The 26,211-nt window shown below is 39.3% G+C and overlaps 6 protein-coding genes across 6 annotated transcripts; 5 read left to right on the top strand and 1 right to left on the bottom strand.

The window, feature by feature from the left end:
• The first annotated feature begins 139 nt into the window (after window positions 1–139).
• LOC118439315 (cation channel sperm-associated protein 1-like) lies at window positions 140–4,289 on the top strand. The gene is made up of 16 exons (XM_035860547.1): window positions 140–256; window positions 851–919; window positions 989–1,264; window positions 1,368–1,547; window positions 1,618–1,642; window positions 1,712–1,853; window positions 1,941–2,057; window positions 2,174–2,252; window positions 2,326–2,395; window positions 3,110–3,171; window positions 3,242–3,321; window positions 3,388–3,426; window positions 3,503–3,648; window positions 3,742–3,829; window positions 3,891–4,014; window positions 4,081–4,289. The coding sequence occupies exons 1-16, from the start codon at window positions 140–142 to the stop codon at window positions 4,204–4,206; spliced, it is 1,740 nt and encodes a 579-aa protein (XP_035716440.1). The 3' UTR covers window positions 4,207–4,289.
• Window positions 4,290–4,454: 165 nt separating this feature from the next.
• On the top strand, window positions 4,455–7,461 carry LOC110860518. Its single transcript, XM_022109573.2, has 6 exons — window positions 4,455–4,786; window positions 4,860–5,133; window positions 5,206–5,283; window positions 5,357–6,661; window positions 6,731–6,836; window positions 6,923–7,461. Exons 2-6 carry the CDS (start codon window positions 4,882–4,884, stop codon window positions 7,057–7,059), a joined length of 1,878 nt encoding a protein of 625 aa, XP_021965265.1. The 5' UTR covers window positions 4,455–4,786; window positions 4,860–4,881; the 3' UTR covers window positions 7,060–7,461.
• Window positions 7,462–7,570: 109 nt separating this feature from the next.
• LOC110860598 (DNA ligase 4) lies at window positions 7,571–11,480 on the top strand. Its single transcript, XM_022109662.2, has 8 exons — window positions 7,571–7,730; window positions 7,835–8,055; window positions 8,137–8,643; window positions 8,716–8,949; window positions 9,021–9,293; window positions 9,364–9,618; window positions 9,696–9,827; window positions 9,917–11,480. The coding sequence occupies exons 2-8, from the start codon at window positions 7,852–7,854 to the stop codon at window positions 11,336–11,338; spliced, it is 3,027 nt and encodes a 1,008-aa protein (XP_021965354.1). The 5' UTR covers window positions 7,571–7,730; window positions 7,835–7,851; the 3' UTR covers window positions 11,339–11,480.
• Window positions 11,252–13,625, bottom strand: LOC110860638 (tat-binding homolog 7). The gene is made up of 5 exons (XM_022109714.2): window positions 13,508–13,625; window positions 13,018–13,438; window positions 12,660–12,938; window positions 12,323–12,582; window positions 11,252–12,249 (listed from the first exon to the last, which is right to left on the bottom strand). Exons 2-5 carry the CDS (start codon window positions 13,234–13,236, stop codon window positions 11,604–11,606), a joined length of 1,404 nt encoding a protein of 467 aa, XP_021965406.2. The 5' UTR covers window positions 13,237–13,438; window positions 13,508–13,625; the 3' UTR covers window positions 11,252–11,603.
• Window positions 13,626–14,500: 875 nt separating this feature from the next.
• Window positions 14,501–19,313, top strand: LOC110860635 (sodium/potassium-transporting ATPase subunit alpha). The gene is made up of 20 exons (XM_022109711.2): window positions 14,501–14,596; window positions 14,762–14,915; window positions 14,998–15,204; window positions 15,269–15,517; window positions 15,589–15,706; window positions 15,790–16,058; window positions 16,128–16,263; window positions 16,342–16,439; window positions 16,521–16,781; window positions 16,857–16,992; window positions 17,079–17,263; window positions 17,329–17,392; window positions 17,462–17,704; window positions 17,792–17,871; window positions 17,939–18,168; window positions 18,251–18,331; window positions 18,406–18,577; window positions 18,667–18,797; window positions 18,867–18,968; window positions 19,055–19,313. Exons 2-20 carry the CDS (start codon window positions 14,784–14,786, stop codon window positions 19,176–19,178), a joined length of 3,018 nt encoding a protein of 1,005 aa, XP_021965403.1. The 5' UTR covers window positions 14,501–14,596; window positions 14,762–14,783; the 3' UTR covers window positions 19,179–19,313.
• Window positions 19,314–19,644: 331 nt separating this feature from the next.
• On the top strand, window positions 19,645–22,062 carry LOC110860517 (ras-associated and pleckstrin homology domains-containing protein 1). The gene is made up of 6 exons (XM_022109572.2): window positions 19,645–19,913; window positions 20,005–20,084; window positions 20,300–20,526; window positions 20,619–20,749; window positions 20,836–21,207; window positions 21,277–22,062. Exons 3-6 carry the CDS (start codon window positions 20,312–20,314, stop codon window positions 21,387–21,389), a joined length of 831 nt encoding a protein of 276 aa, XP_021965264.1. The 5' UTR covers window positions 19,645–19,913; window positions 20,005–20,084; window positions 20,300–20,311; the 3' UTR covers window positions 21,390–22,062.
• The last annotated feature ends 4,149 nt before the right edge of the window (window positions 22,063–26,211 follow it).

The raw sequence follows: 26,211 nt of genomic DNA, 5'->3' as shown, positions 1-26,211 counted from the left end.
AATTAACGTTGCTACGAAATATATTAAGCCGGGGAACAAATCTAATAAATCTGTGGAACTTTCACATACATATTTATCTCCACTCGAAAATGTTTTAATTTCTCGCACAATTCCATTATCACATTCATTATCCAGAAATATGAACAAACTCTTAAAACGCCTCCAGTCCAACAACTTCGAACCAGAAGGTCGTGGCAGCGGTGGTCAAGATGAAGCCTTGGATGCGTACAAGGACGAGTTGGAGTCACGATGGCAGGTCGTCGTCATAAAACAATTTCAAAATGAGTCATCACTTTAAGTATAATCACAGCACTTAAGTACACGTGAACTTGTTAATAAGGGGTGATACTTTTTATGGTTTTGTTATATCTGTCCGTCCGCACCATGATATGATATCTCGAGAACATGCGGTTATCGCCAATGTGTTTCTAATTCGCCCGGACGTTGCAAGTTTGAGGATGGGGCACACCACTTTCCTGGGGTGTTGTAGTTGAAATTCGAATTTGTTTCTTGATCCAATTTATATGGGGCTGTTCTACTACATTCGAGAAGACTATTTTAACCCCGTGTGCGTGTGCCGGAAGTCCATTATCGCATAATTCAGATTTTTGGGGAATTTGAGACAATGCTAGAAATGAATAGGAAACATATCGGGAGACATTTTTGAGACGGTGTAGTAACTACCCATAAAATTTCCATATGCTTTCTCCCCTTTATGACATTCCGTTTGTAACGGATTATTTAAACATTTAAACAAACGGATTCTTTAAACAAAGAATTTAAGAGATTATTGTATAATCATGCGTGTCAACAAATAACCATTACTCATAATTCCTTATCATGTTTGTAGGAATTTGTGCATCGAGCACGCGTCCATGAAATGCTGAAATGCTTACAAAGCGAGCACAGAAGGTTACAAGTGAGAGATTAAGAAATATTTGTTAATAAAAAAGGCCTAAAATAATTGCCTGTATCTCAAAATCTGTAGGTTCTCCGGGACAATATTGATTTCGATGAGCTTCTCACGGTGGACCGGGATCGTCACGTGAGTGACGAAGAGGACGACGGCAAGGACCAGCCCAGCGTGTCGGAAGACGCTGAAGTCGCCCCACACCCCCAACACCACTCGTTGGGGGATGCTCGAAACATCCGGAAATCACTGGCTGGCGTCAGTCAGAGAAAAACCGCTCTCGCCATCGAAATCTTCAAGAGCAAAAATATCATCTCGGACAAAGAGTTTGAGGACATTTTAGAGCTTTGTGATGTCAGTTATGCACACTGTTTTTTGTTTGTATTAACAATGCAAATGACGTCAATTTGAAGCCTAAATATTTATGAAATCCGCATATTTTTATTTATTTAATCAGGACAAAATGGAGCAGCAAGCACTTCGTGAAGCCTTTGAGGAGAAGAAGAATCGAGACACGTACCTCCACAATGCAACCGAACGAAGACAAATGCTTTATGATTTCATAAACAGCAAGTTTTTCGTACAGTTTATGCTCGTCACGATCATTGTTTCTATTTGTGGAATATTTTTAATGACGGTAAATAGGAGTGCAATCGATATGTGCAGTTTTATTAGATGTCATCAAATTCTATTGTTATTTTTTTTAGTTTGAAACCATTTCAACCAGATTTTGTACGTATCTCATTACATAAATTAATTTTTATCTTTACGAGTTCAAGTTGCACTATTCTGTGTATGCAGCCTTCCCTCTGATGGTTATGGATTCTTGCATTATTGCAATTTTCGTGGTGGAAGCAGCCTTCAAAATTGTAATTTATAAGCTCGACTATTTCAAACAGGTCTGGAATCTGCTGGACATGCTTATCATTGTGGTGCATTTGCTGTAAGAAGAAGGCGTCATTCACGCCATAAATATGATATGATATGATTGATAAGAGCTGAAAATGCATTTTATGGCTTTTCTTTCCAGCGAAGTGATTGTCGACCTAACAACAAAGACGTTGGCTCTCAGCACTGAAATTAGTTCTGGTGTCACGTTCAAATTTTTAAAGTCTTTGCGAGCACTGCGACTTCTCCGTATCATAAAGTAAGTCGAGACATGAATGTTTTCTAAGAACGTGAGAATGAGAATTGGAGATGGTGAATTAATTAAATGATGACTTATAATACTTACACATCTTTATCTTTACTGTTGCTTATCAGGTTTCTGCCAAATCTTCAAGTTGTCCTTCTCACAGTGTTTCAATCAATGTTGAGCATGGGTTCTATCGCAGTTTTAATGGTAAAAAATGATGTCCAGTTTTAAATTGGGTAAAAATTTTAAAATATAGTGTCCATATAATTTCTTTATGTAGGTGCTGTTCATCTTCGTTTTTGCTGTAATGGGGCGTGGTCTATTTTATGAGAATTCCCCAGTCCATTTTGGTAATCAGAAGCATTTCCTTTTATTACTTACAAGGGACACTCACGACCTGTCGTTTGAGTCCAGGGTACCCACTATGTTTTTTAGAATCTACTAGGACCCCTGATGAAGGATTCCTTCATATTTCCGTGTAAAACTCATATTTGGCGCCATGGCGTGGCGCTAAACTTAAAAATTTGCATTTTCGACCAATTTCAAACCCCCATAACTTTTGCAGTTTATGTCGGATTTTTAAAATTTTATGCTTAAAATGATCAGAAAAGTCGAAATTTTAGAGAAAAAAATAAACATCAAAAAGTTTTAATTTTTGAGATATTTTTAGCATTTTTTCGACGAACCCGAAATTTCGAAATTTTGCGAAAAGTTAAAAACGATAATTTTGAAAAAAATTTCATAGAATACGAAAGTTGAACTCCTTGTCATGATTTTTGCAAACAATTTTGAAAATCCGTCCAGGATTTCAAAAGTTATGGCAGTTTTAAAATGAAAAACCATCAAATTTGGCGAATTTGGCGCCACGCCATGGCGCCAAATATGAGTTTTACACGGAAATATGAATGAATCCTTCATCTGGGGTCCTAGTAGATTCTAAAAAACATAGTGGGTACCCTGGACTCAAACGACAGGTCGTGAGTGTCCCTTGTTAGATTTTAAAGAAATCAAAAATTTTAAAGAAACCATCAAAGAACTGCAATTTTCACCAAATATTTTTTCAGGCTCGATTTGGCTGGCATTTATAACTCTATTCCAACTCTTAACTTTGGATGATTGGTTTGAAGTATGAAATTAGTACAAAATTTGTTTGACACGTTTTATCACAAGTTTTATGCATTCTTTTCTTTTGTCAGCTTTTGGACCCAGTTAAAAATACAGAGAGCAACATTGCAATCGATAACAGTTTCCAGTACTGGATAATGTTCCTTTACCTGTAACAAATTTTGCTTTTTATTAGTTAATTAAGCATGTGTCAAAATCTATAACTGCTGTTTCACAGATTTTGCTACATTGTCATTGAATATTTCGTATTTCTCAAGTGAGCCTTCAGTCAGAAATTAAATTGCTACAAAAATTTTGACAAGGTTATAAAAATGTATTTTGCATGCTGTAAGTTTGTTCGTTGCCGTCCTCGTCGACAACTTCCAACTGACCCTGGCAGACGCAGAAATTCGACGAAAGAAAGAAGAAATGTTGTTTTTGGAAGAGCAGCAAAAATTTGATGACATGAAAAAACTTGCTCATGGCGAAGGAGGAAATGGTATTGGAATCATAAAATTAATTAGCGTAACATTTAATTATGATAAAACAAAAGTAAATATTTGCCGTGGCTTGCAAAAATTTTGGGGATTAGACGAATTCAAAGAGAATGTCGACACAATGAATCCTGACAATTTGGAATTAAATGTAGAAGACTATTTCCCTGTGCAGAAGGGGTCAAAGTAAAATTAGCAAAGAATGCAAAAATAGTTGCAAATTATTACATTTAAAAAAATCTTTCAGAGATGCTCAACTAACCTCAGAGATATTCAAAGACATGAATTCTTTAGACTTTGAGAGATTCTTATGGAAAAGAAGAATCACTCTATTAAACGATGTGATTGATATAGCCTTATCTCGCCAGCCGGTAGTACATAATATTTGATTAAAAAAAATACTTTAGAATAAGTCCATTTCAATTACCCTTTCATAGCAAAATGTCTGGACTACTCAGGACGCAGAAAGTGTCGAAGACCTCGACACACTGGAATTGATCGAGGAAATGAATGAAAAAAGACAAGAAGAGGAAACTGGTGCAAAAAGCTCAAAAACTAAATGATAAAAATCTAACCCTAGTATTATGCAACAATTAAGTTCTACTTACAACACTGTCGTAAATAATCAGTTTCAATAATAAAATTAAACGCATTTTCTCACATTTCTTGACTAAAAAATCATGGTGAAAAAGTACAAAATCTCAGAAATTGAGATACTTCAAGTCCGCAGACGAATTACGTGAGAATTGAGATGAGATTTCACGTTTTTGCCAAAAACTGAAAGTGCGGGACGACTTTCTCATTCTGCCGGTTGCGCTTATTTTATTGTGTGTGTTTCGGCAAGCAAACTATTTTCTGTCCTTGTGCGCATTGCATTGAATTTTATTTGTCGGTCAAATTAAATGACCTTTCACATACGGACTGGAAGGTGATTTACATTTTTCTCTCTCTTCTTGGAGAGGAGAGAAGCAGTAGTTGAATCAGTCCAGTAAAACTGAGTTCATTGTTCTTTTCCATTATTCCGTGGTGGAAATTTTTTGGTGGAAGTGGAAAAAGACCGAAAACTGATCATTCTAACTGCGCCTGCTGAACGACCAACAACTTATCAAATAATCCAGCAGAGCTGTACTTTGAAGGAAGTTGGTAAGTGTGAAGTAAACGGAATTGAACGGTTCAGGTTGATAACTTTATTGATAAGTTTGCTAAATATTTGCAGTTGTTTCAAATTTCAAACCACAATGGCAACCGTGACAAAGTCTTTTCGGTGGGGGGAAACTTCATTGGTGGATTCGGGGGATGATAGAAGTAGATGTTCAGGGGGTGCGAGCGGCGCTGTTGGTATTCATAGTACCAGTGGACATTTGAATAACATGCAGACTATGGTGGGGTTGAGAATGATTTTAAGCCCTGGATTAATTCGGGATACTGGGTGTGGTCCCAAACTGTTTACCATTATTCCACCCAGCCTCTCGACGGTCCGAGAGTTCAAGGTAAATGATTAAATAATAGTTAGAAAGCATAAAATACTAACATGCATTTGACAAGTATTCTTTTAATTCAAGAACCATTTGTCCACAAACATTTTGAAGACTCATATCCCGTTTTACTTTTTCAATGGCGATTACCGAATTCCCGATGAGGTAATGTAATAAATATGAATAAACAGAGCTGCATTTGGGTGTATTAAAGTTTGGTTGGATTCGTTTTATTTAGGAGGACATTCGAATCTTTTCTCTGTTGAGTGAACCCTGCCGGGTAGTCCCAGTTCCTCAACCAAAGTCTGTCCTCTCAATATCAGGAAATGGGTCCGGAATTACGACTACATCTACTCCATTGCCGAATGGACTACCACTACCACCGGTGCACAGCACCGAAGAAGAAGACTCTCAAGGAACGCCACCGTCTTCAAAACGAGTGAAATTCAGCGACACTTTTTCTCCTGATGGTATCGGACTCTCTAATGGTGGTGGTGGCATGGACAAAGTGGATCTTGGTGGAGGAAAACGGAAGAAACGCCAAACAACCAACGATAACGATTCAATTGTTGCACTCAATGGATCCGCCAATCCACCGAGTATGTTGGATTCTTCCGTTGAAGTTGGAGCTAAACGCCGAAAGCGACACAGGAAACACAAGTCCAAGAAGAGCAAACCACTTCCTGAAACGAATGATGATGAAGAAGAAGCTACTAATAAAGATTGTTTTGCCGAATCTGACGACAGAATGGTTCTCTCGCCGGAAGGAGAAAGTACTGAAAAATCACAAGCAACAACAGCTAAAATAAATCTAAAAGGACTTGGTCCCCTGGCACCGAAAAAATCTAGCATCATCCTGGGATATGACGCAGATGAGAGTGAAATGGATTTAAGTCAGAAAGTGAATTCCAACAACAAAACTCATTCTTCTCCCTCATCCAAAGGTGCTAATAACAATAAGAAGACTGAGCAACAACAAAAATTTTCTATACTAATCAGCACAACCACTGAACCAATTTGTATCGATGATAATCAAGCGAAGAAAAAGAAGAAATCTCTCGATATTGGTGAATTCATTTCTCCCAACGATGTCGTTGACCAGAAATATAAAAGAATTCGTGATAAATCCTCATCGAGCAGTAAGAGTAAATTTAATAGTAATAGTATTGCCGAGACTCCAATCCAAAACACATTCGGATCTTCTGGATATGAAGACATTGATAGCTACGATAGCTCCTCGGGGAGACGAAAGGATACACCAATGCTTCCAAAAATCCTGAAAAATCCATCTGCCACGTATGAACTGGTGAAAAAGAGTTTGAGCTTTAATCAGGAGGTAGGATCAGAGTCGGAATCTTTAGATGAGGTCGCTGTCGCACGAGCGACTGATGATCTTGAAGTCCAGGATATCGATATTGATGGTGAAAGTAGTGACAGTGATAACGAAGATTCCACCGTTGCAACTGCTGCTGCTGCCTCAACAAAATCGCCGCCCAATTTGTCGATCGGTCAAGTCAAAATTGGTGACAAGATATCTTTCAAGGTAAGTAATCATTTTAATATTTTTTTCATTTTAAGGTTTTTTAATTCAACTATTCGTGATTATTATTAGATGGTCGAAATGGATGAGAATTACTCCCCTGGCGTCTCTGATGTGAAAGTTGCCAAAATCATTGATAAGGATGATACGGAAGGAGTGTTGGAACTTCAGTATATTGGTGAGCTTAATACATATTTCACTAAACCTATGTTTAGTGAAACATAAGCGCAATTAACCAAAAATTTAAACCAACTTATCTTGCAGGTGAAGAACTTGCAAAAAAGAAGGAACGTTCTGGAATTTACGAGATTGAAGATGAGGAGCTGGAATCTGAACCATTGGATAACCCCACCACCGTCAAGTTTACGGGGTTGTTGTCGCTCAGTATTGTCAAAGAATGAAAAGGCGAAGACATCCTATCTCCAACCAATCCAATAGCTACAGAAATCTTTATTATTTTCATTTTAGCCTGGTTCGTTTCATTTAAATTACATTCAATTGTCAGTTCTTATTTTTGTAGTAGAATTGCATAATTTTAATTATTTTTGATCTTAGTATGCAACTTGTCATAGAATTGTCGTGTTGATGAATTGTCCTGTACTACTGCTTAACTATTATTAGAAATTTTCCAGAGAATGTGATATTGGATTAGATACGGAATTTATAGTCATGCTAAATTTTGAGTGGTATGTAATTAGTGAACATTTTGAACTGATTGATTTTTTATGAATGTACATGTAATTTGTACAACGACGGTTGTATTCACTACTTAATAAACTTGGTAACTAATAATCAACCATGAATGCTTCGAGTACACAATAATTTTACTTTTCATATCAATTTTATTGAATGAAGTTCTTGCAAACAGTAATATCAGAATACCCGAAAAGTTAGTAGCGGCAGAGTTGGCAATCAGAACTCAAAACAAGACAGAACTTGATTCAAGTTGATGATCCACAATTTCGTTCATTTGGGTGCATGTAAAAACCGAACCTCTTGAAAATTTAAAAATTAGCCCAAAATTTCATTTTTCATAAGGAAACTAGGAGTTAAATTTATCATATTGTAACCGGTAAGTTAACAATTACACTTTACTACTTCAGCCAGTCACCGACAATTTATAATTATATTTGGATATAGTTTAATCAAAAATACAAATAATTTCTTCTCTTTCAGAAATTAATGCCATAATAATGCAACAACAATCAACTGCTGTGTTGCTGAAACCAGAGAAAATTGGAGATTCCATCAAATTCGCCGATCTGGTCAAGGTGTTAGAGGCTGTCAACAATGACAGCCAGGCGTCAAACAGAAGCAAGAGAGTGGTCAAATTCATTTCAAAGTGCAGAGATTACTTCAAACTCCTACACGGCACACTGGATTCAGCTGCGGCCAATGTAAAGTCCTGAAATTATTTACCTGTATTAAAATTTAATGCGAGTTATTTGGTAATTTGATATTGATATTGATTCGTGCAGGGCGACAGCCTTTTCCCCCTGATTCGCATATTATTACTCAAACTAGACCGAGAACGACCAGCGTATGGATTACAGGCAAAAAGTTTGGGGAAAATTCTGGCATCCGTCCTTGGACTGAATGATCGTGACAAGGCTCGACTGACGAATTTTCGAAGTCCTGACGCCAATGATGAAACCGGTGGTGGTAGTGGGGACACAGATTTCGCCTCTGTGCTATATTCAATCATGCAAGCCAGATTTTCAGACCAGGCCCCCTCCGTCATCAGCCTTACCGGACTACACGACATCCTTGACAAGTTGTCCAGAGATGCACAAACGAACCAAGAAGCACAAAAGAAAGTTCTACTCGAGTTATTCACGGGACGAAAGCTTTCACCGTTGGAGGGGAAATGGTTGTGCCGGATATTACTGAAGAACTTGGAGTACGGGGTCAATCGGAATATCATTTTCAAAGCGATTCATCCCAAAGCATATTCAATGTATGAGAGGATCTCGAATTTGAAGGAGGTTCGTTTCTTCACATGCGAGTATCATAATTAATGAGATTTTGCACATAATGTCTTACCGTTTAATGTTCAGGTCTGCGAAACATTGAACGATCCTGATACTGTCAAGGACATTGATAAAATAGTATTGTCCTACTACGTCAAGCCAATGTTATGTTTGAGAACCAATACTTTAGATGATTTTGAGAGTTTTAACTATGATGAGCCAGGAACTGCAAGTTCATCATCGAGGGCACCAACCACAAACCTAACAAGTAAAAAGAAGGCCAACCCACAAATGGCGCCTCCATACGTTATAGAAACTAAAGTACGAGTTTGGAGGAACTTTAATCTAAACATTTTTGCAAAAAATTGAAATTGTATGTATTGTTTTCTCAGTGGGACGGCGAACGATTCCAAATCCATTACGACGGCCGCGCCCTAAAATACATTTCAAAACAGGGACACGACTACAGTTTAAAATTCAACGTGACTCTCACACCTCGACTCGCCCCTCAAATTAAGCTTGGGGCCCGATCTTTTATTTTGGATGGAGAAATGATGGCTTGGGATAAACGGAACAAGGGTTTCACCCAAAAAGGTGCGGACATTGACGTAAAGAATTTCCGTCCCGACAATCTGAATCATTGCCCGACCTATGTGGCCTTTGACGTATGCAATTTTAGCATTGTGATCTAATATGTATGATTCATGATAATTAATTATGAAAATTATATTGCAGGTACTGATGTTCAATGACGTGACCTTGATTAACAAACCGTTGCACGAGAGGTACGCAACCCTGGAGAAGATACTAAACCCCAAAGAATCCGTAGTGTACGTTCCTAAACAAAATATTGTGAATACGAGGGAACAAGTTGAGGATGCGCTGAATAAGGCTATCGATGAGTCGGAGGAAGGTCTAGTTGTCAAAGCTATCGATTCCGTTTACGAGCCTGGAAAAAGGGGACCCTCTTGGCGCAAGATAAAACCTGAGGTTTATAATTGTTTTAATAAAATCTGTGGTAAAAATGTGACAAATTTTAATGGTGCGCTGATTGTTTAATTGTTCAGTTCATATATGGGACGAGTGTCGATGACTTGGATTTACTAATTTTGGGTGCCTACTATTCCGAATCAACAAGAAGAAAGGGAATTATTGGCAATTTTTTGGTCGGTGTCATAAAAAAATCGGGAAATACTGAGGTTTTTATTTGTTTTCTTCATATTCTATAAGATTTTATATATATAATTGGTTCGTAAATAGATATTCTTTCAATTTGTGTTTCATGCAGGAATTCTTTGCTCTTACCCAAGTTGGATCAGGCCAGCTCCGGATTGCCTCTATGAAAGCACTCGTCGACGAATTGCTACCCCATCTCGGCAAGAAACCATTTCCTGGCATAAATTACAAAGCAAAACAACGCCCTGATCTGTACATTGATCCAAAAAAGTCTATAGTCGTCCAAGTTAAAGCAAGTGAAATCATTTACAGCAAAGTTTCCGCTCTCGACTATAACCTGAGATTTCCTCGAATCACGGTTGTCCGCAGAGACAAAAACTACAATCAAATCATGACAGTAGAAGAGTTCCACACTCTGCGAGAATCGTGCGGAGGGCGATTGGCAAAACGAACGGATAACAGCAAATTCTTCGGCGCAAAAAAGAGAGGTCCTGTAGATGCGAATCCAGACTCTTCAGATGAAGATACACCAATGCCAAAAGTATCAAAACGGACTTTACCTGTAGCTCTAATGAAGAAGAATAACAACTATCCCACTACATCTGATGATGAGGACGACGACGAAAAGCCGTCTACTTCTTTTGCATTAAGGTCGAAATCCAGCAAGCCTGCAGTACTTGCTCCAGTGCCATTGCCAAAAATTCTTCCACAGAAACCCATTATCAAGAAGGACATTTTCAAGGCAAAGATATTCTGTGTGCTTGGAAAACCCGATTGGAAGAGTAAAATAGAAGAGAAAATTACATCTTATGGAGGGCAAATAGTTCAAAATCTTATCAAAGAAAGGCTTTTCTATGTCGGGGAATCACTGAAGAATCCTAAAGTTGATAAGGCTGTTCGATGGGGAAAACACGATGTTCTGAAATCAGACTGGATTGAACGATGCATTGCGTCCGAAACTGAAGTTCCTTTTACGCCCGCAGACTTTTTCGTTTACACGGAAGAAATTGCAGCCATATTCAAAACGGAGTATGACGAGTATGGCGATTCTTACAAGAAAAAATGTTCTCTCCAAGAAGTGAAAGACCTCGCCAAAAAAGTCATTGAGTTGACCGAGGCAAATCGTAAGAAAAGAAAAAGTAACGACAATCATGATTCTGATGAGGAAGATGAACCTGACGACGATGACATGGATATTGATTACATAAGGAATGAAATAGAACCTGAACTGTTCCCTGGCCCGAAAATTAATACGCTGAAGCAATATCGATTCTTTAAAGATGTCCGGGTCGCTTTTCGTGGTGAAACCGACCCTGTTTTGGCAGGAATGATAACTTTCTACGGGGGAACGGTGGCTTCCAGTGAGGTGGAGAAGGACGATTCAATCACGCATGTCGTCGTAAAGGATCCACTCTCTCCAAGTAAGAAGAAACAACTTTCCGCTTTCTTAATCAAACCACGTTGGATTACAGAATCTGTTGAGAAACGAAAGTGTTTGGATGAATTGGGATATTCTGCGGGTTGTCTGGTTTAGAAGAATACACAGGGTCAACTTTAATTTTGGTGCTTATTCATACATATCGTAGTCTTTAACAGTATTATTATGACATGACCCGTAAACAGAAAATTAGCATGCAATAATAAATGGCGATTATGCGGTCTGCAAGAAAAAATAATTGTTACAATATACGAGATACGACTTATATTTTATTGAGTTCAAAATTCATATACTCTTTTGCATGCTGTTATTGTACAAGTGATTTCATGTGCGTGACCAATTTATTACAACTTAAAAAATCCTACTCGAGCTTGTGCGTTGTAATTACAAGTTTGAGTGCGTCAAAGATTTTGTCCCCCTTTCCTACCAGATTCTTATACTTGACGGCGTGAACAATGAGTCGATCATGCAGCGACACGATAAAATCCAGAGATTGGTTCTCTGTACTGCAAATCAAGCTTTGGCTCAACGTATTGATTTGTTCTTGGCCCTTTTTCCGAACACCTTTATTTGTCGAATTTCCCCCTAGCACGTCCGACACGAGGCATATTGCTGGTCTAAAAAATTCCTTCCTCTCCTCCTCGCTCGAATTCAACGCTGTGTGACGACGTGAAGGAAGAAAGATTCGTTTAATTTTGGCGTCAAGGGTGGCCAAGGGACTGCTGCTTGTGCACATCAGAAGGACTGGTTTTCCTCTTAGTACGTTAAAATTCTCTACCATGAGCTCCCTAATGTCTTCTGGAAGTTGGTCGATTCGTGGGACGTAGAGGATGCAAGTATGCACAGAGTTGGATGCTTGGTGGATGACTCTTGGGACGAAATTTCCAGCCCCTTCGGAACTGCTTTCGATGTCCTCGAGGCTTAAACGGTAGGTGGGCACTTTTCCAACGTTGGCCTGAGTGAGGACGCCAGGAATGACGTAGTTCTCCAAGGATTCGTCATCATCGCTGTTTGAAATTGTGAGGGGATTACAATTAATTTTATTTACAGAAAACACAAACATTTTTTTTGCTTAATTACGCTCGCAAATCCTCTATGAAACAGGTGTGAATTGCCAAACTCATTCCGTTGCATGCTTCATTATTTCCCCACTTCCCGGCCCCATCCGAAATTTGTTTGAGGTACTGCTCCAGCGTGTTGGTGAGCGCGTTGATACTGGTGGCAGATAATTTGGCAATTTTCTCTTCGGGTGGTTTAGGAGTATATAGAGTAGATCCAAAAACGGCAGAATTGGAGGGTCGTGTTGTCGCTAAAGCAGCGTTCCAATCCTCTAATTTGACCTAGATAATTCCAATAATTTGCTGTTCGTCAAAATTGAATAAATTTTGTTAGAAAAGAAGAAGTGACGCCTTCTTACTTGAAGATTATCCAACCCGATTTCCAAGTCTGCATTGGGAACATGACGCTTAAATGCGATGTAGAATACATTTCGACACAACATGTCCAAATCAGCTCCCGTGAATCCAGCGGTGGCTTGGCCTAAACGCTCCAGATTGTCACCGGTTGGGTGGCTGTTCTTCCATTTTTTAGTATTAAGAACTACAATCCCTTTCCTCGCGTCCAAATCTGGAGGTAGAAATTCCAAGTGCTTATCAAATCTACCAGGTCGTAGCATCGCGGCATCCACAGCTTCCACCTAATGAAGTAATTCACCTAATTGTTCACTCATTGTTCGTTAATATTTACAACGCGTAAAACTTGGATATATAACTCACCCTGTTTGTTGCGCCAAAAACAAAAACTTGTCCGGGCGTTAGATTATCCATCTCGCCCAAAAACGTCGTCGTGATTGCGGCATACACGGGAGATCCAGCAGCACCATCTCGGGATGGACAAACGCCGTCCAACTCGTCCAAAAAAATGATGGCTGGTTTGTTGACCTTGGCTTGTTGGAACAAATCCCGAACATTCCTTTCCGATTCACCAAAAAACATATTCAGTAAGTCGCCGCCCTTCCGATGGTAGAAAGTGACTGGACGACCGACTTGTTTCGACAGCTCGTTTCCAAAGGCTCGGGCAAGCAATGTCTTTCCAGTTCCTGGAGGCCCATAAAATAAAATTCCCTTCGGTGGGGCAATTCCCCATTGGTTGGCTGTGGGGTCCTTCAGTTTCTTGAGGATGTTGTTATTCAGCCAACTAAATGAAGAGCAAATGTTTTTTACAATGCCGATCTTGCTGGCAGTCAGCAAAGTGATGAGTTCTTACTCTTTGTGACCTTGCAGTCCACCAACGTCGTCAAGTGTGATTTTGCTGTAGGGATCATCATCTCCGCCTCCTCCTCCACCACGTTTTGGTGCTCCACCACCACCACCACCACCTCCTCCTCCTCCTCCTCTGTTCCAAAATTTTGGGACGTCGTCGTCAGGTTTGGCCGCAGGAGGACTGACAGGGGCGACAGGTTTCTTCAAATTGGACTGAATTGTTTTCTTTCCTCGTTTTGCTGGTCTTTCTGAAGGTTCAGTTTCGTCACCGGCATCGCCATCTCTTTCGTCTCCAGAATTCATTTCTTCGTCGATGTCCATACTGATATAAATAAGTGGAAAATGGTGGATAATTTTTTTTGTATATAAAATGTCGAATGATTTTAGCTGACCATGAGTTCGGAAATGCACAAATTTTCTCAATTTCTAATGCGTTTGTTGGTTTGACGACGATCTGCGCATAACATGGCCCTCTGAATCTGGGCTTATAATGTCTCGTCGCCTGTCAGTCTGGCATGCTATCGGATGAACATTTACATGAGATAATTAACCTACGTTCTATAAATTTTAAAATTTAGCACAATCTGTTCCGTCATCTCGAAATTCGAGACTCAAATACTCAACTTTATATTTATTAAGGTATTTAAAAGAGGTATCATTCGGGTTCCGAGTCTGAACTTCAGAGTTCAGACTCTGTTAGTATCATTGTTTAATGGTATGTGTGTGTATAAGAACAAAATGATACATAATTTCAAGAGTATTTTGGTCAGCGGAACCCCAAACCGAATGAAGCATGCCATCCACCATGATATATTTGTCTACTTAAATTACGAAAGAGACGATACATGACCAGCTCGGGCTATACGAAGTTTATTTTCTTCAAAGTATAAAGTATCAGCAATCAAATTATTGAAATTGCGTGGTAGCGATGGCGATATTCTGTTTCTTTCCGAATTTCAAAATAACGGACTTGAACTTTTTTTTGTCCTGTTGAAGAATCTTTTTGCCAGCCAACCCAGTAGAAAAATATTTCGTAACCGCTTTTAAAATCCAAATCCACGCATAAGTGACGAACCCATATCATTTTCAAGAGGTCGGTGAGATCTTTTATCAATATTTTAATCACTTATCCTCTTTATATCTCTTCGCACTGGGGTGTCTCGTCTGTGAATTTTTTTGCAATTCTGCTCATTCCATTCAATTTCTGTGCCCATTCAAAATATGAATATCTGAAATAATATTTGGAATTTTTTCTCAGATAACAGTCCACCCTCACCGCGATGGGGTGCATTGTCCAAAAATGCCAAAAACCCCAGAGGGATCTCAACGAACTCAAGGGGGAGTTGGAACTTGATGACCATAAGATAAGTCTGGAAGAATTATGCCAGCGATACGACACCGACTTGGAAAATGTACCAAAATTTTAATCTTAGAATCTTAAAATGTATCATGCTGAATCATATTACTGATTCTTTGTTTTTGTATATTATGCAGGGGCTCAAGGCCGATGCTGTGGCGACAAATCGTGCAAAATACGGTCCTAACGCGTTAACACCGCCACCGAGGACGCCAGAGTGGGTGAAGTTGCTGTTGAATCTGTTTGGAGGTTTTGCCGGTCTCCTCTGGGTCGGAGGAATATTGTGCTTCATCGCGTACGGGGTTGAGATCGCTAGCAAAGGAAACCAAGCTGAGAATGATAACGTATGTGGATACATACGCCTTATCTTCTCATTTAAATTAATCTTTTATTAAAACTTCCATCTAGTTGTGGCTGGGGATCGTTCTCGTCGTGGTCGTTTGTCTCAGCGGAATCTTTTCCTACTTTCAAGAAGCCAAGAGTAACAGTATTATGGAATCTTTTAAGAATCTCGTTCCCCAATTTGCCACAGCCATTCGAGACGGCGAAACTGTAACCGTGCACGCGGAAGAGTTGACGCTGGGAGACGTTGTCCTCGTAAAGTTTGGGGACCGAGTTCCTGCAGATATTCGAGTCTTAGAAGCGTCCCAGTTTAAAGTAGGACAGTAATTTTTAATTACAAATGAGGAAAATTCTGTAACTTAAGTGTGACAAATTATTCGATCCAGGTGGACAACTCTTCACTCACGGGTGAAAGTGAGCCTCAGTCCAGAGGGCCGGAAATGACGCATGAAAATCCCCTCGAAACAAAGAACTTGGCTTTCTTTTCTACCAACGCTGTGGAAGGTTCGAATTTTTAGTTCACAAATAAAAGCGAACTTTGTTGACTGATTATTTTTAGATTAACCATTGTATTTATAAATATGCAGGAACCTGTAAAGGTGTCGTTGTCAGAATCGGCGACAACACGGTTATGGGTCGAATTGCTGGATTAGCTTCCGGGCTGACGACAGGACAAACCCCTATCGGCGCAGAGATTGAGCGCTTTATCCACATTATTACCGGGGTTGCAGTATTCTTGGGCGTGACGTTCGGAATTTTGGCTCTCGCGTTGGGATATGTATGGATTGATGCGGTCGTTTTCGTCATTGGCATCATTGTGGCTAATGTTCCTGAAGGATTACTGGCCACCGTCACGGTAATAATTTTTAAAACACCATCATTATCGATAGGAATTGGGACTGTTAAAAAAATGAAACTCTGCTAGGTCGCCTTGTCTCTCACTGCGAAACGAATGGCACAAAAGAACTGTCTCGTGAAAAATCTGGAAGCCGTTGAAACACTGGGGTCCACCTCGACCATCTGCTCCGACAAGACGGGAACGTTGACACAAAATCGGATGAGTAATAAGCAGCAACAATTTTTACGCATATTTGTATTCTGATCTGGAAATATTGTAATTTTTGTGGCTTAATTTTCAGCCGTTGCCCACATGTGGTACAATTTGAAAGTTGTGGAAGCAGACACAACCGAAAATCAGTCTGGGGCTGCGTATGACGTTACAAACGAAGGATTTAAAGTGAGACGCAATTTAAAATTGATTGTTAGTGTCGACAGAGCTTTATGTATTTAAAACAAAAAAATTTCTATTTATTCTCAGGCCCTCTGCAGGTGTGCCACTTTATGCAGCCGAGCCGAATTCAAAGGTGGTCAGGAAAGCATTCCCATTTTGCAACGAGAAGTCAACGGAGATGCTTCGGAGGCAGCCTTGCTGAAATGCATGGAAATCGTGACCCATGATATCAAAGGAATTCGAGCTAACAATAAGAAAGTTTGCGAAGTGCCGTTCAATTCCACGAACAAATACCAGGTTTCAATTCACGAACTGGAAAACGATAACAGGAATCTTCTCGTTATGAAGGTTAGTTATCTATAATGTCATGTTACTGATATTAATTTCATGAAGCAATAAATTTATGTATGGTTTTATTATCAGGGCGCTGCTGAAAGGATTTTGGACAGATGCTCCACCATTTTTGTTGACGGTTCTGAGAAAAATATGGATGCTGCGATGAAATCTGCGTTCGAAAAGGCATACATGGATCTTGGAGGGTTGGGAGAGCGTGTTCTCGGTATGCACAGACTTAATTCGTGCCATTGCCACCGAGAAATTTGTAAATGATTCTATTCTATTAAACTAAATATTCTTTAAATTCAGGATTCTGTGACATGGTCCTGCCTGCCGATAAATATCCGAAAGGATACAAATTCAACAATGAAGACGTCAATTTTCCAATTACTGGGTTGCGATTTGTAGGGCTCATGTCCATGATTGATCCTCCAAGAGCTGCTGTGCCTGATGCCGTTTCAAAGTGCCGATCTGCGGGCATCAAAGTTATCATGGTCGGTTTCCAGTTCGGTATTCTCAATTAATTTATTGATGTACAATTTCATGTAATTCTTTTCAGGTCACTGGAGATCATCCCATCACTGCGAAAGCTATTGCAAGAAATGTAGGAATTATTTCTCCAGGTACATAACTCAATAATTGTAATATTGGTCAGTTTACATAGTTATCTTGACTTGTTACCATTCTTTTAGAAAACTCGACCGTTGAAGAAATTGCGGAACGAACGGGACTTCCAGTTGAACAAGTTGACCCAGCAGAGGCAAAAGCTGCAGTCATTCATGGAGGTCAACTGAAGGACATGTCACCCGATGATATCGACATAATTCTCAACACTCACAGCGAAATTGTGTTTGCGAGAACGTCCCCCCAACAGAAACTAATCATTGTTGAAGGTTGTCAGCGGAACGGTGCCATCGTTGCAGTAACTGGCGATGGTAAAATATTAGCATCATTGCTTCATTAATAATTAGTTTTTTGTGCATGTGAGTAATTTCATAATTTTTGTCGATATGAAATTTCAGGAGTCAATGATTCCCCAGCTTTGAAGAAGGCCGATATCGGAGTGGCAATGGGCATCGCAGGTTCCGACGTGTCTAAACAGGTAACTATTTAATTTAGTTTAATTACCATTACATTATTTGTATTTAACCATTATTCCATTCTTCTAGGCCGCCGACATGATTCTTTTGGATGACAATTTCGCTTCCATCGTCGTTGGTGTGGAGGAAGGTCGTTTGATTTTCGACAACCTCAAGAAATCCATTGCCTACACCTTGACTTCCAACATTCCTGAGATTTCACCATTCTTGATGTTCATCGTGGCCTCAATCCCCCTTCCTTTGGGAACCATTACCATTCTGTGTATCGATCTTGGAACTGACATGATTCCTGCCATCAGGTATAGGATAAATAAATAATTTAAACCTGTGCATAAAAATTTCGAATTTTCTGGTCACATTTTCTTTTAAAAATAATTATAGTCTCGCCTACGAAAGACCTGAATCTGACATCATGAAGCGCAAACCTCGTAATTCCAAACGCGATAAACTTGTCAACGAGCGGTACGATTTTTTATACTTTCAAAAATGAAAAAAATGGGCAAAAAGAATTATAATTAAATATTACATCTCGACAGGTTAATTTCAATGGCATACGGTCAAATTGGAATGATGCAAGCGGTCGCTGGATTTTTCTCATATTTTGTCATCATGGCAGAAAACGGGTTTCTTCCCAAAAATCTCTTTGGCATCAGAGAAGACTGGGATAACAAAGTCAAGTCTGTTCAAGACCATTGGGGGCAGGAATGGGTGAGTTTCAAATTAAACTCGCAGTATTTTATACTTCCATGCACTGCAACGTAGTGAAAGGATTGACCAAATTTTGTAAAATCATTTAGACCTTCAAACAACGCAAACATCTTGAGTATGCTTGTCAGACTGCATTTTTCGTTGCCATCGTCGTCGTGCAATGGGCTGATTTGATCATTTCCAAGACTCGTAAAAACTCCATTTTCCAACAAGGAATGACGTAAGAGTTACCTTGACTTGTATGAATTTCGGATCGCTGAACTAAAATCAATATGCAATTGATTTACAGGAACTGGACTTTGAACTTTGGATTGGTCTTTGAAACATGTCTCGCTGCCTTTTTGTGCTACACTCCGTACATCAATGCCGGCTTGAAAATGATCCCCTTGATGTAAGCCTTTAGTTGCATTTTAATTAATTATCTGAAGAGTTAAATGTTTACTAAAAATTTTACTAAAAAATGACTTTATTTTTAAGGTCTCAATGGTGGTTTTTGGCGATCCCCTTTTCTCTCTTCATCTGGGTGTATGATGAAACCCGTCGCTTATTGTTGCGCTCTTATCCCCCCGGTGGCTGGGTCGAGCAGGAGACGTACTACTGAAAAATTACTCTCTCACCAAAATCGATCAATTGTACAAATTGGAATCGATTTCTTTAAATTTAAATTATATTTGTGCGTATCGTAAAAATTTGTATGATTCCAATCCAAAGAATTACTTTTTGAATAAATCCTAGTGAAGCATTAGAAAAATGTTTGCATACATTATTTTTTCTGTTACAGAACTTCCAGTACTTACACGATAAGTAGTTTTGTTAATAATACAATGGATATGTGCGTGCATGCATTTTAGTTGGTGGATTATCTACCAAAGGAAGTTGAGTAGTTATGTAGTATGAATTAGTAATATGTGCAAAGTTTCATGTTGAGTATTATAATCGAATCGATTTGCATAATATTCGCCAAAGGCCGTGATGGTGCTGTCTGTATATGACGATTCCACGAAAAAAAGTAATAATGAGTCATACGAGTCATACTTCTTTCTTGCACAAATGCCATCGAGTGACGTTGTTTAGGTTAGGAATGCAATGCAAGCAGTGAAGGGAGGATGTGTGTGAATTTATTCTGAGCAAGAAAATTCACACAAGTTTAATTTGTAAAATTTCGAAATATTTATTATTTATTCCAACTACCGTATAAATCCATTATTACTGACTGACTATACTGCTACTGCTGTACGATTGAACTTATTTATTTAAGTGAATATTAGAAAGTGTGTAAACATAAGATTGAACATTGCATTGTTTAAAAAAAGAAGAATAAACTGATTTGATTGACGTAAGTTTTTGATTTTGAATATTAAATAAATAAATAAAATGTCTATTTTCTAGAAAATTGAAAATTTTGTATGTTCTAATCCTAATTATAGGATTTGAAAGAGATTATATTGAGCTGCCAAGACTAAAACATTAGTCAATTGTGAATATGATGGGACATTAGTTTAACGAGGTAAGTTATCAGTGTTATCGCATGATAACTATTTATTTATGTCTATCTGATTTGGTGGTAGTGAATGGGTTTGTACTTATTCATTGGGTAACCCATGAGTAAGTACAACGGGTTGATTTAGTTGAAAGTGTTTTCGATAAAGATTAATATATCCAATCTTTAAATTAAATTTTACTGTAATATTTTAGAGCTAATTATGAAAATGATAATTGCAGAAAGAAGTGGACATGCCCAAGTGTCTTCGTGATAAGAAGTACTCGTCCCCTCCTCTTCCGCTTCGACTTAATCTCGCATCGTTTGTTGTAGTTATTTTCGTCGTCGTTTTATGTTCCTTGCATTGTATTGACGCTAGGCCTTCTCCGGATCGTGACGATTTTTGGGACTTCAAGAAAAAGAAAAACAGAGAGGACTTTGACTTTGACGACGAAGAAACAATGGAGACGTGAGTCAATATGTGTATTTATGATTTAATGCATTTACAAAATGGATTTCCTTACTTCAAACTAACTTTTAATTAATTTCTTAATTTTCTAGAATTGTGAATATCATTGTTGGAGTCGTGGTGTTTTTCTTTGTTGCAATTATTGCATTCATTGCTTGCCTTTGCTGTCCGATATGTCTCCTGGCTAAGATGCGAGGTCGGCGCCGTGGAGTCGTTTACCGATGTAAGATTTACTTTTAAAAATAAAATTCATGGTTGATTAGCTAACTCTAATAACCCAAATTATTATTCTTTTTGCTACATATTCAGCCGCCGTAGAAGCAAATGGAACCACTGTCACAACAGAAGAGAGACGTGGAGGAACGACGATAACTATTTCTGCTCCACCATCTCGAGCACCGAATGCTAACCAAGTGCAATCAATTCCTGTCGCATCCTCGACAACTACGAGTCCTTCAGTGATTGCAATTTCGAACAATGCGCACAAACAGAATAAACCGTACCCGGTGCAAGAGTCGGTCACCGTTGTTCCTCTCGTCGTTCCACAACAACAACCACCAATGATGAGCCATCCCGGATATCTGCCACAACAACAACAAGTTCCTTACCACCAGTATCCACAGCCTGGCTACCAACAACCTCCGTATGATCCATCTCAGCAACAATACCCTGGACCTGCCGGTAATTACTTTTGATTCGATTATAGAAAGACTAAGAATTTGTACTGATTTTTATTTCATCTCAATTCAGATCCACCTCCCCCCTATCCAGGGCTTACCAGGGACATTGATAACGCCAATTTGCCATTCAACCCTTATTACACTGACGGTCCTCAAGCATCTGCTCCTCCTACCAAACAATAATTATTCAACAAGATAATAACATAAGGAACTGATCTGATTTTCGTGGTAGCGAAGAAAACAGAGATCCTAGACACATAATATAATTATAACCACGCATAAGTATTTTTCAAGCAGCCTTACTATAGTATAATGCTATTCTGACATAGTGTCTTTGTCGCACTCATGAAGTTCATGTACCTTAAATTAATTGATTCCTTGACAAGGGCTTACTTCGTTTGCCATATTTAAGATTATAAAATGGTTATTTTCTATTTCTGACGATACATTCGATTAAATAATTCAAAGATTTTGAGAACAAGTCACTTATGAGTTAGAATTTACAGTTTTTGCAATCCAATTTCCATTGTCCTCAACAAAGTACAACAAACGTATTTCAATTATGTATGACCTTCGACTTTGCAACTTCCTGCAGAGTCATTGTGCAGGCAGAATTATTTGTTTTGCCGAAATCAAATGTATCCATAATTCCCCAACACAATTCTTCATCAATAACTTCGACGTAACTTATGTAGATATACAATATCGATAAACCATAGGCCTTTACAAGTACCAACAAACAACCAATATACCTGTATCGCTAGTAAGAAGACTGTTATTAATTAGTACCCGTGTAAAACCACAAATCAATTATGCGCATTTGTTCCTAATAATAAAATATTTCCCGTCAAGTAAATACTTTCCCTTCACCATAATAATTCTCAAACCACATCAAAGACGTCCGTACGTAGAATACGAAGATACGAAGCAGACCAGAACATTACAATAACCTTTAAAAAATGGGGAGCACATACATACATAACAACCCCACAAAATCCTAGCATCTTGTCCTCTTCATGAAATCCAAGAGATTAGGTTTCCCCCGAGACTGGGAAACTGTGTTCGTAAGTAAGTCTAAGGTACACATAAGTAAGTTCCTCCAGGAGGCGATATTCTATTTCCTATTGGGCATCATTGCATTGACGTCTCTCTGCCCCATCCATCTGACCTTATTGGTTGGGTGGTTGGTTGGCAGGATGAGGATGCGGATTGTATCCCAGGTAAGTATTTTTAGGTCTCTTGATCCGCTTTATTTTGTTGTCGGCTAGAGAAAAGAGATATAGAAGAAGAGGGGTTGCGAGAAAGTAGTATAATTTCCTTGTACCTCTGGGTCCGATTTACCATTTATCATTACTTCTGCTTAGCCGACTACGACCAGACCAGACCAGACCACCGCCAGGACTAACCTTTACAAGAGCACTCAACTGCTCGAGCGATTAACTCCTTCTTCCTGTCATGTAAAAAGCAATATGTAATGTTCTCAGCCAGTAATGGACATTTTATTCTCTTGCGGCGTACTTTTTAGTCTAAAATTTCTCCCTTTTTTAAAGAACTTGAAAAATCGGGGTGTATTCACACCGGAAAAATCATTGTCTCACGTACCGCTATGCTTTCTCCAAATTTTGATATATTTGTTACGTATGCACCCATGTCTGCAAGGGTGGAATGACATCTCGTTCAGCAAGCAGAGCAACTGCTTTATTGAAGTTTATTGCTCTTGTACTCGATGTATAATAATAATGTTTACGAGGCCACTATAATCCTTAAGCAATCAAAAAGCAGACTTAGTTTCCAATACTTTCCATCCACCCGTTGGATCAGCTTATTTACATTCATTTGTTGTCCCTGTATTTTCATTGTCTCGATTTTTACGAGATTCGCAATAATGTGGCAGCCACAAATTCGTTCCGGAGAGAAAGCAGTCTGATCCAGAAACATCAAACACGGAGCAGGATCGAGAGGTCGTAAAATTGAGCATACAAAAAGTTAAATGCGAGACATGCGAGACATGTATATTTCGCTCTTGTGAAAGTTGTTTTCCCAATTTTTCATGCAACAAGACTACCTACACGACGAGAACAGGTGTCATACGTACATGCAGCCACCTTTCTGTAGTTACATTTCATGCACATGCAAGGCCAGGAAATCCAGAACCATAAATCTGGTCAGCCAGCACAGTATAATCATCATCTTTTCTTCTTGAAGGAGGCTGTGTTTAGTCAAAATCAAGAGAAGATGGATCATCATCAAACACTTGGAAAGCAACCGTGCATCCAAAAAACAGAGTTCATGCCGCATTTGCACCTGCAAAAGCACAACAGAGTCAGCTCTTCTACGTGTATGTATGTGCATGCATATTATGTTTCTTTCCATCCACGGACGGCAGGCAAGGTCTGGTGGAGAAAGCGGAGAAAGATGGATCGACCAAGTCTGAAAAGACGTCACTTCTCTCTTCCTTCTCTCCCCCACCTGTAGCCTGCAACCGGACTGCTTTTCTGCTGCTTTTGTACTTTACTTACTTTACTTTACCTGGATTGGAGTTTATCTTTTTTTGCACCAGGAGAAGACTGATTCTCTCAGTGAAAGCAGTTTTGTCGTGCTAGGTGCATGTAAGTAAGGAGCGAGTGAGGAGTGAATGCTGCATATGTATTCGGCTCAGGATGAGAAGAAGAGACCCCTGTGGCTTGAAAGCTTGCCTTGTGACGCCATTACACAGCATTCACACGAGTATCAGAGTACCACTGGTAAAAGTATTAATGGTTATTTGGTTTAGGGAGAAAAGGAAGGTAAAGTAGGCTAGGCAGGCAGGTAGGCAGGTCGCAGGTGGGTAGCTTCAAGTGCTATTCAACTCACCATCAGACGTATAGCAGCGCAACGAAACACCAAATACTTATAAAGAATCAAATATAAATCTCGTCACCGGAACGGATTCCGTCGGAAAAGTCTTTGGAAAACGTTAGGCAAACAGGTTGAAGATCGATGCCCGTACATTTAGATATACTTTTGAAAGAGATGTGACCTCATTTCTATATTAATTTCACAAAATATTTGGCAATCATTCCCCACTCGAATCTCAACTCGTTCCAACAGCAGAAATATGTTATGTGTAAGGAAGGAGTCCTCCATTGTCTAGAATCTATCAAACATCAAACTAATGAGAAACTGATGATCATCTCGTGATGACGCGGAGGAAACAGAGGAGAAATGCAAATATGTAGGGAAACCTGTACAGGCAACCTACGGACGACCTCACTTTCTCTCCCAGTTCGTCGTCCGGTAGTGAAAGTAAAGTTCCCACCGTAAGAAAACCCACGGGCTGGCTGCCATGTACGTATTTATCGCTCATCTCTCGACATTGTAGGCCGACTTATCTCCCTTCCTGACTCGTTCCTTGCTACCATGAAGAATAGCCCCGCACACCAGCCCAGCCTGCTCCCAGAGATTGCACATTGTTGTACATTATTTGCATCAAAATCGGCTCAGGAATCGTCGTATGTACGGTGCCCATCCATCTTCTCTGGTTTTCTCATCATCACAGGTTTTACTCTCCCGTGGTCTGGTATCCCACCTAAAGTATCAAGGTATTAGTTAGCATTTGTAGCACCACCATCGCCTCCTCGTTCCGTTCGCAAATCCATCTACCGCTTTATTACGGTGAAAGTGCGGTGGAACGGTACCCACTTTCTGCCTGCATGCAATAACTCTTAGCGAAACAGACCAAACTTTCTGGGAGTGAAGAAGGAGAAGAGAAAACCTATTGGATTGGAGGAGAGGATCTCACTTTTCTTATCTCTCGCTCTATCTCTCCCGTTTTCACAGGGTGAGAATATATATTTATATTTTATGCCATCATTTATATGCTATCGTCGTATATTACACGTAAATTCGTCGTTTAGTTTAAAAGGGGGGAGAGATAGATACGTAGGTATAAAGTAGTTGGGGAATCGTGGTGGTGGTGGTGGTGGAAGAACTCTACTTTCTCGACGGGAGAAACTTGAGGGGAAAGTTCTTCTCGAGGCAGACCTGTGAACAAGAAGTAAGTAAATTCGGTTTGCAAAGTGAGTACGAGATAAATTTCATTGTATGAACTGAGGAGGGGAGCTTGCGAGGTTGATAATAACAGATCTTGATGCCCTTTGGATATGTGGTAGGGTCCTATGAGTGTACTAAACCCCTGAAGTGGTTTGACTCCATGGCCACATTTGCGCCCGCCACACCCACTCAAAAATGTCCAAAAAACGCTTTCACCCCAGTTTTCACTCACTCAAATTCACGCCAAAAATCCAATTTTACTCGGATTTTGAAATTTCTTTCACCATTATACTCCCAGATAGTTGCTTTCTTCAATCCAATATCAAACTCAATTTTTTCGAAATTTTTAGTATTTTTAAAATTTAAAATTCTGAATGAGCATTGTTGTAGTCATCAACAAAACAAATTATGTTTGCGAAATAATCATCAATAAAATTGAGTTTGATATTGGATTGAAGAAAGAAACTATCTGGGAGTATAATGGTGAAAGAAATTTCAAAATCCGAGTAAAATTGGATTTTTGACGTGGATTTGAGTGAGTGAAAACTGGAGTGAAAGCGTTTTTTGGGTATTTTTGAGTGGGTGTGGCGGGCGCAAATGTGGCCATGGAGTCAAACTACTTCAGGGTTTTAGTACACTCATGGGTCCCTACCACATATCCAAAGGGCATCAAGATCTGTTATTATCAACCTCGCAAGCTCCCCTCCTGAGCGGATCTTCTCATTCTCATTTTAATCCGAGGAGGACTCTGCTATGGTCCGTGCATTAAAAGAAGACCGAATTTTGTGTATGGGATCCTTATGAAAAATGGGTCTTCATACTTCGAGGAAAAAGTACTCAGCAGGAGGAAATTTGATTTCTTACTCTACATACACACACGTCAAATGGACCGTCCTCACAAAATGGATGGTGATGATGGCCATGACTTAATTCCTATTCAAATCCCTTTCCAAACAAACTTGATTTCGCATAA

Source organism: Folsomia candida, unplaced genomic scaffold (assembly GCF_002217175.1).
Source record: "Folsomia candida strain VU population unplaced genomic scaffold, ASM221717v1 Fcan01_Sc033, whole genome shotgun sequence".
Classification (NCBI taxonomy): domain Eukaryota; kingdom Metazoa; phylum Arthropoda; class Collembola; order Entomobryomorpha; family Isotomidae; genus Folsomia; species Folsomia candida.
This window is presented reverse-complemented; position numbering and strand designations above follow the sequence as displayed.

Bases quoted from the DNA above. Each gene is read 5' to 3' on its own strand.
- LOC118439315 (XM_035860547.1), top strand. From the start codon at position 140: ATGAACAAACTCTTAAAACGCCTCCAGTCCAACAACTTCGAACCAGAA. The intron at 1,643-1,711 runs GTACGTATCTCA...CTGTGTATGCAG, and splicing joins AACCATTTCAACCAGATTTT to CCTTCCCTCTGATGGTTATG. The intron at 2,058-2,173 runs GTAAGTCGAGAC...GTTGCTTATCAG, and splicing joins CGACTTCTCCGTATCATAAA to GTTTCTGCCAAATCTTCAAG.
- LOC110860518 (XM_022109573.2), top strand. From the start codon at position 4,882: ATGGCAACCGTGACAAAGTCTTTTCGGTGGGGGGAAACTTCATTGGTG. The intron at 5,284-5,356 runs GTAATGTAATAA...CGTTTTATTTAG, and splicing joins ATTACCGAATTCCCGATGAG to GAGGACATTCGAATCTTTTC. The intron at 6,662-6,730 runs GTAAGTAATCAT...GATTATTATTAG, and splicing joins GTGACAAGATATCTTTCAAG to ATGGTCGAAATGGATGAGAA.
- LOC110860598 (XM_022109662.2), top strand. From the start codon at position 7,852: ATGCAACAACAATCAACTGCTGTGTTGCTGAAACCAGAGAAAATTGGA. The intron at 8,056-8,136 runs GTAAAGTCCTGA...TGATTCGTGCAG, and splicing joins TGGATTCAGCTGCGGCCAAT to GGCGACAGCCTTTTCCCCCT. The intron at 9,828-9,916 runs GTTTTTATTTGT...TGTTTCATGCAG, and splicing joins AAAAATCGGGAAATACTGAG to GAATTCTTTGCTCTTACCCA.
- LOC110860638 (XM_022109714.2), bottom strand. From the start codon at position 13,236: ATGTTTTTTGGTGAATCGGAAAGGAATGTTCGGGATTTGTTCCAACAA. The intron at 12,939-13,017 runs GTGAGTTATATA...TTACTTCATTAG, and splicing joins TTTTTGGCGCAACAAACAGG to GTGGAAGCTGTGGATGCCGC. The intron at 12,583-12,659 runs GTAAGAAGGCGT...GGAATTATCTAG, and splicing joins TCGGGTTGGATAATCTTCAA to GTCAAATTAGAGGATTGGAA.
- LOC110860635 (XM_022109711.2), top strand. From the start codon at position 14,784: ATGGGGTGCATTGTCCAAAAATGCCAAAAACCCCAGAGGGATCTCAAC. The intron at 15,518-15,588 runs GTAGGACAGTAA...TATTCGATCCAG, and splicing joins TAGAAGCGTCCCAGTTTAAA to GTGGACAACTCTTCACTCAC. The intron at 17,393-17,461 runs GTACATAACTCA...CCATTCTTTTAG, and splicing joins TGTAGGAATTATTTCTCCAG to AAAACTCGACCGTTGAAGAA.
- LOC110860517 (XM_022109572.2), top strand. From the start codon at position 20,312: ATGCCCAAGTGTCTTCGTGATAAGAAGTACTCGTCCCCTCCTCTTCCG. The intron at 20,527-20,618 runs GTGAGTCAATAT...TTAATTTTCTAG, and splicing joins GACGAAGAAACAATGGAGAC to AATTGTGAATATCATTGTTG. The intron at 21,208-21,276 runs GTAATTACTTTT...ATCTCAATTCAG, and splicing joins ACAATACCCTGGACCTGCCG to ATCCACCTCCCCCCTATCCA.